At 42.4% G+C, this 10484-nt stretch overlaps 1 protein-coding gene across 2 annotated transcripts; it reads left to right on the top strand.

The window, feature by feature from the left end:
• Positions 1 to 278: 278 nt before the first annotated feature.
• LOC147310612 (uncharacterized) lies at positions 279 to 10242 on the top strand. Of its 2 annotated transcripts, XM_086269417.1 has the most exons (11): positions 279 to 405; positions 2530 to 4236; positions 4652 to 4681; positions 4792 to 4897; positions 5517 to 5664; positions 5774 to 5821; positions 5928 to 6005; positions 7344 to 7481; positions 8273 to 8356; positions 8568 to 8618; positions 8788 to 10242. In XM_086269417.1, exons 2-11 carry the CDS (start codon positions 2775 to 2777, stop codon positions 8896 to 8898), a joined length of 2256 nt encoding a protein of 751 aa, XP_086125543.1. In that variant the 5' UTR covers positions 279 to 405; positions 2530 to 2774; the 3' UTR covers positions 8899 to 10242. The 2 variants fall into 2 exon arrangements, with proteins under 2 accessions (XP_086125543.1, XP_086125544.1); XM_086269418.1 differs by lacking the exon at positions 4652 to 4681.
• Positions 10243 to 10484: the final 242 nt, after the last annotated feature.

The raw sequence follows: 10484 nt of genomic DNA, 5'->3' as shown, positions 1-10484 counted from the left end.
GAACGCGTGAAGTGTACACACCGAACAATGAAATGTAAAACAGGAGCTTTTATAACATTACCCTTTTTTTCCACAATCTTTGTTGACAGACTTTATGTCCCCAGTTAAAAAAAAAACTATGGACGTAAAGTTTTTGAACATGAACAATAAAAATAAAACATAAAAATAAAAACAAAACAAATGGGATCAAATTAAATAAATAAAATAAAGCTTTTGTCTTTTACATCGTGGTAGAAATGAAATAAGAAGAGAGAACCTGAAATCTCAAGGATGCTTCGCGACAGCTTCCGGACACAGCCGAAGCGCACTCCGAAGCCGTGACGCAATCAACGAGCGACGACAGCTTTGATTGTTATTTGTGCAAATCGTGGCCAGACAAAACTCGTTTGTTGTTTGACTGACAAGGTATAGTAGATATATGTTTCTTGTAGCTTCTTGCTGTGGTTTGGCTCATCAAATCCGGCAGACTTCGAGTAATGACTCGCAGCTCGTTCTTTGTCTTTTTGCGCCCCCAACTTCCTCTCGAAAATGGAGGAAATGTGTGTAGTCGTTGCTTTGTGTTTTCGCCTGTGCTTTGGCTGCAGCTAGCTAACTTAGCTCGCTTGAGCGCAATGACAAACTTGTGCAGAACTTTGTGCAACGTCATATTATGCCACCCGTTAAATAATTTGGTGGTGCGTTATATTGCTGAATGATGCGCGGACCTGCTCCGTTTGTTGGAGCCCAAATGTCAGACTGGGGCAGCTAACGGAGCAGTTTTCATTTAACTTGATAACGTAAGTGAATTTTACCAGCCATTTGTAACGACAGCAATTTCTCCCTGTGTAGTTGCTAATTCATACCACGCTCAGAGTTTCCCCGAGCCACATGGTACTCTTTAAAAGGCAGCATTAACTTTAAGAGGACAGTAGCATGCAGTGTTAGTCATGTGCTTAGTATTTGTGGGAAAAAGTGACGGCGCGCTGTAACAACAAGTGAATCCTGTCGGAACATCAAACCACCTGTTAATCAAACAGCGACGTACTTAGATGCTTTGTAACCAAGCAGACAAATAATCAAAGTGCCTGTTTTCGGTTTTTTTGTTTTCTTTTTGGCGCCTCAATTTAATATAGCAAGGGATCATCTGCCCGCATCTCACCCTGTTTCTAGCATCCTCCTCCGTCACACCACCCCTCTCATTCATTGCATCCATGAACCTTTTCCTCCTTCCTGGCAGCTCCATCCTTTGTCCAATATGTCCAGCATTTCTTCTCTGCACTGTCAAAACCATTACTAGTCATAGTACCTACATTTAAAGGCCCTGCTTTCACTCCTACACACCTGCCTTTCTGAACATGCCTTCCTCCTTCCCTCTTGCTTTGTCTTCGGCCAACAGTAGCCCAGTTTCTACAAGCACTGGGAAGCGGTCGCTGTTAACCCAGGCCCTGACCGATCCTGTATAGAAATCTCCTCCTTGATGTTCCGCATGTTTGATTTTAGAAAGATTTTACACAGGATGCCCTTCTCGATGCAACACTCTCCATTTATTCAGGCCCGAGACCAGAACTAGAGTACACTGACTTGTGGCCTGGTCTTATCTATTTTTCTTCTCTTTTTTTTTGTAGGTTCAAAGTTTGTTTTTGTTTTTGTTTTTTAAATGTAAAGTATCAGGTAGAGAAATGGCCCTGTGTCATCTTAAGACAACCATGTTGATGTTTACATGTCCCTGGAAATTAATCATTAACAATTCACTCCACGTTTGTGAATTGGAGGGATACACGTGTGTGAGTGAAGGTGGGCGACTTAAAATACCCACGAGCAGCCACTGAAATCCATGCACACTGCAAAAGATGGGTGAAAAAGAGACTGCAGACAGGGCGGGGTGGGTGGTGCTGAGTGTCAGGGGTGATTTTTGGCAGAAGGATGGTAGCAAGGGTGAAAAGAAAGGTTTACAAGATGGTGGAGAGTCCCGTGGTGTATCCCATGAGACCAGCTTAATCATTTAGTGAGTTCTGTTGAGCTTAATTTGGCAGTTTTCAGCGTCAGGAAGATGAGATGGTTTGGACATGTGTAAAGCAGGGATTGAGGATGCGCTCGGCAAAGGATGTTAAAGATGGAGCTGCTGTGCAGGAGGAAAAGAGACCGCAGTGCAGATTCCTGTAGTGAAGGAGGACGTGCAGTAGGGTTGGTGTGACAGAAGGTGACACTAAAGATGGGGTGAGATAGAAGCAGCTTCCAGCTGCTCCCCGACCTAAAACAGTCAGTGTGCACAGCACGAGGAACACTCCTACTAGTGAGACAAGCTAGGGCAAATTTTATTTGATGCACATCTTGTATGTCTGGTTTATTTTCTGTGCACTGCGATGTGTGCATCTTTGAAATTGTTTTGGTTTCCTTGCCACAGTTGAAATCCCACCTGTTGTTATATTGTAGGCCTGCTTTTATCTGCGTTTGTGCTGCTGACATAAACGTGTTTGTTGAAGTTGAGCCTCGCAGAGCAAAAACAAACCGACTTTTTCTCTCTCCTTTTTTTTCTTCTCTACCAATTAGGAGACCATGGCGGAAATATAACACGCAGAAAAGTGTCCAACCTGCACATTCATGTCTGCTGTCGTGGTTGGAAAAGCTTAAGAACAATGGCAAATGTACTGGCTAGAAGAACACCTAAAGGGAAGCGAGCGCATAACATCTAGAAAGGCCGTTATACTGCCGGTCCAACAAACCAAAAGGGAAGCGAGGACAGGAGAGCAGAGAGCGGGTATTGGGATGGGGTTAAGAAGCCAAAGGAGGACGTCATGGTTCACAGCGGCTCTGCTTCCCCAATGAACACAACACCGTCAGCATCACCTCATTTAACTACAGCACCTCCTTTAGTCCCTCCGTCTGGAGGTACTACAGATCAGGACCAAACCCAGTCCCCTGCTAAACTCCTCACCGCAGGCCTTACGTCCAACTCTGATCTGACTCAGACCGGCACTCCTGCTGATACAGAGCAGCCTGTTGTAACTCCAGCCAAAGCATTAAGTACTAAGTCAAGCCAGGAATCAGTGTGGTCTTCTGCACAGACACCAACACCTGTTCCGGGCCCAGTCAATGGCCGCACATCGGGCAGGAAGAGGACTCCAAAGTCCTGTGACTGTTGTGGCCCCAACAGCACGGGGCACAATGTCAGAACCTCGGGGACAGGGAAGGGGAGAGGAAGAGGAAGGGTGGCCGGCAGGGACCCTGGGGTCACTCCTAAAGGGAAAGTGGACCAGTTGACGCATATCAAGAGCTTTGATTTGACCAAGGGGGAGGTAAATGATGAAGATAAGGTGCAAATGCCTGTTGCACTGGCTAATACTCAGTCACATACGCCTGTTGCCAAGGCTGTCACCGTCCCCTTGCAGGAAGAATCCCTAAGGAACTGTGTCATTCCGGAGAAAGCAGATGCGCATAAAAAGGAGGATGTGTTGATAGACGGCTCCGCGGCGTCTGATGTAGTAGAAAAAAGAGGCGGGGATTACAAGAGCGCAGATGTCCGATTGATAGGTACTGTGGGCGGGGGGTCACTAGTGGTTAGAGGTCAAGGAAGGGGAATGATGAAAGCCACAAGCGCATCGAATATGGAAGTTAACACTGAAATTAAAAAGGGAGAAACAGGTGGTGCTGCTGTCTGTTCTAAAACCGAGGCCTTGGCTCCGTCAGTGGTGCAGAGGGAAATTCAAGATGCACACATGCACCACGGGGACCAGAATGACCCCAGCTCAGTTAATTGTCCACTTAGAAACGGCGACACGGTAGACCTGTCTGACACCGATGAAGAAGGAGAGGAAAACAACATGATAGTGACCGAACCTGGAAACATACAGCTGTCCATCTCATGGCAGTCAGGCCCCGCTTCAAGATCAGGAACAACTCAGGACCTTGACTCTGAGATGCAGGTGGATCAAGTCCCCGACGGAACAGACAGAGTTGCTTTATTGGTAGCGCTGTCCAATGGAAATGTTATAGCACCAACAGACCACAACCGTGGATCTACAACTATGGAGGTGGAAAGTTCTCGTCCGGCTGCCGTTCCTCCACCAGACTACTGCCCTGTTACAGTGAGCAGCATCCAACATGGCTGGGCATTAAGTGACCACAGACTGTATTGTCAGCCTGGCACCTGGGAGAAAGACCAGATGGATGAAATGATGCACGAGAATCGGTCAGAAAACACAGATGGAACGATGCAGCATCAAGAGAGTCTGGAGCAGCTTACTGATACCATCCATGGTAAGATGTGGTTTAGGGTTCACGGTGCGAACCCATGCCTGAGCATGAATATATTCATCACCCTCTCCGTTTGGTAAATGATGTTTTACACACAAAGAAGCGACTGCTGAGAGGATCAGCATTTTTTTTTATGTCATAAAAGATCCATAAAACATTCCTGGCCTTGTCCAGTAAGTGTTAATGTGCACACATTTGATCTGAGCTCATGTTTATACATGATTAATCATTCATGACATATTTTCTTAGCTCCCAGAAGGAGAACTAAATGCATGTGTTGATTTGATTGATGGTATAATAGTCAATTTTTGGTTAGGTAGTTTTCTGTTCAACAAAAAGGATGAGCAAAGTTCATTTTTAACAATATGTTTCTTTTTTTTTCTCTTTTAAAATTTTGAAACAACATAAATTCCTCTAGGACAACATTTTGTTGACCTGAGGCTTGCAGGTAAACTGACCAGGAGGCAAGACTGTCAAAAAGATTTTGAGATTTCTTGGATTAAAAAGCAAACACACTGGGTCACATAATCACTTTCATGACAACTTCCTCTGTTTTAGAGTTTCTGGAGAGCTTCTATATAAAATACGGCAGTTTCATTCCTCTCAGTGAATCTGATGTCCGGGAACACCTGAAGAAGGAGAGCAAGTGTGACCTCAGCAACAGGTCGGCACAAACTCAGTTTGATTTCACCTGCCTGACTGTTATTAACGTAGATAATCTGCACTTTTGAGACAGTTGGAGTAATATCTGAACTGCAGTGAGGAAACTAAAACGCGTTGTTGAGAGGTGTTACCCTCCTTTCTTCATATTTTGCTTCCGTGGAGTCTTTCTTGTTATTCTTAAAGACGTCTAGAACAAACGTTTTCTAGGATTTCTAAGGGTTTTGACATTGACTGCTTACTTCTGCTTTCTTTTACCAAATATTGACTCACAAGCTTGTTAGAACTGTACAAACTCTGGATTTGTCTATATTTCCATTGATGTTGGCATATGTTTCAATGAATCTCTGCGTCCATTTTCATATAAAGAAATGAGGACTGGCTCAAGACTCAACATGCTGATGGCAAACCATCCCTGTTTGAATAATGCTTTATTGCTCCAACAGGATTTAGACAAATCGGTGTGGAAGCAGAGCTGCTTACGTTAGCATCCGTCTTCTAGAAGTTTCTGTTGTCTTTTTCAGCGTTATTCTCTCAGACTGTCATTAAAGGTAAAATAAACAGATGAACCTCATATACAGAAGTTCGATTAACATTCCTTTCTCTCCGTGTGTCTGTTTTAGTGGGTTGGACATCAAAAGGGAGATGTCTCGGTACAAGTCGGGGCTGTCTTCTGCTCCTGTTGCAGGCTTCATGGTCATGTATAATAAACACACACTAAGGCTGGAGGACCTCGGCACACTGGAGGAACAGAATTGGCTCAATGATCAGGTAAAGAGAGGAATACAGTATTTTAATTTAATTTAATTTTTTTAAAATGTTAGTGATGCTGTAACTGTGCTACACCTTCAGTACTGATATCACGTTACCTTTTCGTCAGATTATCAACATGTATGGAGAACTCATTATGGAGGCTACGGAGCACAAGGTAAGACTGGGTGTGTTTGTAGGGTTATGCTTGATTAAAAAAATATTCACTGGTTATTTTTGAGAATCTAGATATTCAAAAAAAAGTTACTGTTTCTTTTTCTTAGGTTCATTTTTTCAACAGCTTTTTCCACAAGCAGCTTGTGGCCAAAGGTTACGATGGCGTGAAGAGATGGACTAAGAAAGTAAGGACATTTGGCTTCACTGGAATCAGTTTTTACTGGAAGCTGCAGAAAACTAGGTTCAGTTACTGGAAATGTTTCTGTGGCGTCTGTGTGCTCCTGCTGAGAACCATCATCTAAATACAAACCACAGCCTGGTTTCCAGAAAAGGTGGAACACTGCACTCTTAAAGTGAAACTGAGGAGCAGTGTTGGTCAAGTTACTTAAAATTAGTAATTAGTTACTAATTACAGATTACTTCTCCAAGAAAGTAATCCAGTTACTCTACTGATTACTTATTTTTAAAAGTAATTAGTTACTTTATTACTTTTTAAAAACATGATACACAACCTGAATATGTAATAGAGAAATAGACCTTTCAGCCCAATTCTATTTATTCTGCACAATCCATCATATAAAACTGAATCAAATGGAAAAAGCCTCTTTTTTTTATCAGTTTTAATCTTTTAACTTTATGCATCAAACAAAAATTAAATTATATGCACCATTCTCTGACTGGAAGAAATTTCATTAACATTTAAACCTATTTTCTGTACATTCCAGCACATAAGATAAAATAATGTTTTGTGTTTACACTCTTTCAAATAGATGCAAGTAAAACACAGTAAAAATGAATAAAATCACAGATTCAGCAGCACTGAGTCCTGTCACTCTTAAATCTATAGTCACCTGTTTAGCAGGAGTGGGGCGGGTGGAGGTTTGTCCACAGCGGTCATGTCAGTGGGGGATCCGGGGGTGCTTACATCACTGTGATGAGACACGCTCATAAACAGAATCATGGTTTAGTAATGCAGCGTGCTTATAGGAAAGTAACAGTAATCTAATTACTTTTTTGAAATAGTAATCCCTTACTTTACTCCTTACTTGTTAAAAGTAATCGGATTACAGTAACGCATTACTGCCCATCTCTGCTGAGGGGTTTTCTTATTTTTATGTCCTTGTCCTAACTACTTTTTAATATCTAACTGGCATCAGTGAGTAAATGTTATGTAAAAATATAAAAGCTGCAGAACCATTTCTCCATCATAAACAACACAACGAGGCTGGGCACACATCTCCCAGAATCCAACTGGGATCTTTTGCACGTCAGGTGCAAACCAGTATGCTCCAGAACCTCAGAGAACACAGCGTGACAAAAACACAAATGTGTGGCTTGAACGATTGCTTTCACCTCGTGTATTATTGGAAATGTAAACAATGACAGTGATTCAGATACATTTGACTCTCAAACCTGTAACTACATCATAGAATTTGAGTTTTGTTTGTTATATTGCTGATTGTTAATTGACGATTGTTGACCTGTAGTGCGCTCCTTTCTGACTCTGTGTGTGGTCGTTTCAGGTCGACTTGTTCTCCAAGTGGCTGTTGCTAATTCCCATCCATTTAGAAATCCACTGGTCCCTCGTCACGGTCACCATGGCGACCAAAACCATCAGCTACTATGACAGCCAAGGCATCGTGTTCAGACACACCACAGATGTGAGCAACTCCGCGCATGTTGATGTTGTTTTGTGTCGTATTTTCTCAGTTTCAGAGAACGAGGCAGGAATCTCAGGAATCCAGTTTTTCTGCTCCTTAAACAAATAAATTATTGGGTTCAATAAAAACAGGAGGAGTCTACATTGAAGAGAAGAAAAAGCACAACAGTGATGGAAAAAGAATCCATATTTTATTACAATTAACTAGGCATAATTTCCTTAACTTTTGCTTTGTGGACACGATCATCTGAGCTCCTTTTGCCAAACACACTGTCCCCTCCCCCTCCTACTGACCCCCCTCTATTCCTCACATTTTCTGTGTGTATTTCTCTTGAGTCTGGCTCTTAGAAATATTGAATTAATGTAAGAAATCATCATCGGATACCGTATTTTTTCGGGCCCTAAGGCACATTAAGTGAAACAAAACAGTCAGATGAATCAAATTTTACTCATCTCATTCTTCTTGCTTCCTCCTCTTCTGTACCATTGATTCATTAATGCTGAATTCTCTGCAGCTGCTCTATTCCCATGTTCCCATGTATTCCCAATATTTTTCCCGGCTTCAGTGAGTAAACGTCTATAAGAAACTGTCAAAAAATCCTATGCAGCTTTTTGGTTGCAGACCTGTGTAATCCACAGCATCTTCTGTTCCCTGAACATTTACATAAATGTAGTTTCCGACCTTGCTGTCTCGCAGAATTTTAGATGTACTAAAATACATGCTTGTGCTGTAATGCTACATCTCTGCACCGTAATCACTGTAGCGGTTCTGTCTGTGTGACCTCCCATCAGAACATTATGAAGTACCTTCAGTCTGAAGCAAGAGAGAAGAAACAGACAGCTTTCCAGAAAGGCTGGAAGATTACTATAATCAAGGTAACTCTGATCCCAGACCTGTGTAAACACACACCCACTTACCTTTGCTCCTTTAAAACAGGGAAGATTATTTATTTTGCCCAGAGTAGTTCAGGAAAGTTGAAGTTTGCTTATTTTTTTTGTACATGTACATGTAAATAAAGCTGAAATATATGCAAACAGTTCAGCCCAAAAGCTGCAGCTGTAGTGTTGACTGTGATTTATTCCTCAGGGTATTCCTCAGCAGAAAAACGACAGCGACTGTGGGGTATTCGTCCTTGAGGTGAGATTATGCATCTCTTTCACGACTCCCTGGCAGAAAAGCAAATAAAATAGATATAGAGTGTTTCTCCTGCCTTGGGTTTCTACACAAATTTGATTTGTTGGCCCTCACTGGAGGGCGAATAACACAGAGGAAAAACCTCACCACTGTCCGTCTTTCTGTTTGCCAGTACTGCCGCCGCCTCTCCGTGAAGCAGCCGCTGCTGTTCAGCCAGGACGACATGCCTCGCATTCGCAAGAGAATCTACAAGGAGCTGTGCGACCGTCGTCTCAATGACTGAACGACCGATTATCGGCCGCCTTCGCTCACTGACTTGCTCGCCTGGTTACACGTGATGGTCTGTCCGAGTGTGTCAGATGGCCTTTTTCACTGACGGCCAGTTACATAAGCTAACACAACCTGGCCATCTGTTTTCCAGGGAGCCCTAACTGCCCGTCTGCCTGCCCGACTGAAAGCTGAGCAGCTGTCTTTTGGGACTTTCGGTCACTTTTGGAGTTCAATTACAGTCTTGTAGCTCAGTAGATTTGTTTTTTAGACTCGCAAATTTTCAAGAACTACTGACGTGGCCCCCTACTGACCTGTACACTTAGGGTTGTTTCAGCTTTCTACAGCTACCACCTTCAGAGGCTTTTTTTCCGAGACCCCTCCCTTTAAAGAAGCGACTGAACACTTAATGTTGACTGAAGAAACAAGTGTTACATCAGCCTGGACCAATAGGAAGGACCTTTAATCCTACATGGAGTGGCCTTAATGCTAGATGGCCATTTTAAACTGAATGACAGTTTTAACCATTTGTTTTATGCTGGACTCCCCAGCAGCGTCACACTCGCAGTCATGTGCATGTTCTACGACATGTTAATAAAGCTAACGTATGAGTGACAGTGGACCAGACGTTCACTTAAAACTTGAAGGTTGGAGCTGGTTTCGTTCTCTTGGACTAGACGAGATATTTGCACGGTTAGAGGCCAACGAAGTCTAGAATTTCAACCGAATGTACCATCCATGTTTTCTTCTTTGCACCACATGGGCTAATGGCTTGAAACAGGGAGAGTTTAGTTTTTGTTTTTTCGAGTAAAGTTTCAGGTTTTTGAGACTTTATCCCAGCTGATACCTTAATGAAATTCCAGGTTTTGAATCATGTTATCTTTTTAGTTTGACCCCTGTTTTTTCTATGACCTTATGGTAAGTTAGTTTCAAACTGGACTTTTCCAGACATTTTTGCAAAAATAAATCGTGTCTTCATACGATATCGTTTAAACCCATCAGATTTTCATGCTTTTCAGTAAATCTGCAGTTGAGCTGTCCTGCTAGCTGCTGATCTAAGGACCAGGGTGGATTCTCCAGCATTAGTGTCCCTGCTTCATACGGATGCATTAACACAGATGAGGAAAGTTGTGGTTACAGAGCGGCTTTCGAACAGAGAAACAAGTAGACCTCAGTTATTTTCATTCAACCGTTTTTTCGACATGGATTTAGTTGTTATATTCAATTATGTGTATTTACAGATTGTATTGTTCCTTTTTCTGGCCTACTACTGTATGTGCTAGCTCTGGCTAAGAACCACAGTGGTTTCTGGACTGTTTTTATTGTTGTTATTAAAAGGCCAATACTGCTGGAAACACTGCTGCATGATTTCCTGTGATTTATTTACAAGAAAAAAGCCCCCGGTCTCATTAATAAATAAATAAATAAACCGTACAAGCATGAAAAAAAGATAAATTAAAAAGATTTGGGGGGGGAAGAGACGTATGCAAGACATTTATCTTACAAACCCTCGTAAAATTTCCTCTTCCAGCTGACGTCCTCGAGATATAGAAACGGTAAATAAACAGCCATTCCTGTTGGAGTAAGACTGAGAACTTGTTA

Source organism: Aulonocara sp. 'chitande type north' Nkhata Bay, linkage group LG17, assembly GCF_057382095.1.
Source record: "Aulonocara sp. 'chitande type north' Nkhata Bay isolate Kocher_YH1m ecotype deep benthic linkage group LG17, A_spYH_male_GT1.1, whole genome shotgun sequence".
NCBI classification, from domain to species: Eukaryota; Metazoa; Chordata; class Actinopteri; order Cichliformes; family Cichlidae; genus Aulonocara; species Aulonocara sp. 'chitande type north' Nkhata Bay.
Note: the sequence above shows the minus strand (reverse complement) of the source record. Positions and strands in the feature narration are given on the sequence as shown.

Excerpts from the sequence above, each read along its gene's own strand:
- LOC147310612 (XM_086269417.1), top strand. The coding sequence starts at position 2,775 with ATGGTTCACAGCGGCTCTGCTTCCCCAATGAACACAACACCGTCAGCA. Across the intron at positions 4,682-4,791 it reads TGTTGACCTGAGGCTTGCAG|AGTTTCTGGAGAGCTTCTAT; the intron begins GTAAACTGACCA and ends CCTCTGTTTTAG. Across the intron at positions 8,619-8,787 it reads GTGGGGTATTCGTCCTTGAG|TACTGCCGCCGCCTCTCCGT; the intron begins GTGAGATTATGC and ends TCTGTTTGCCAG.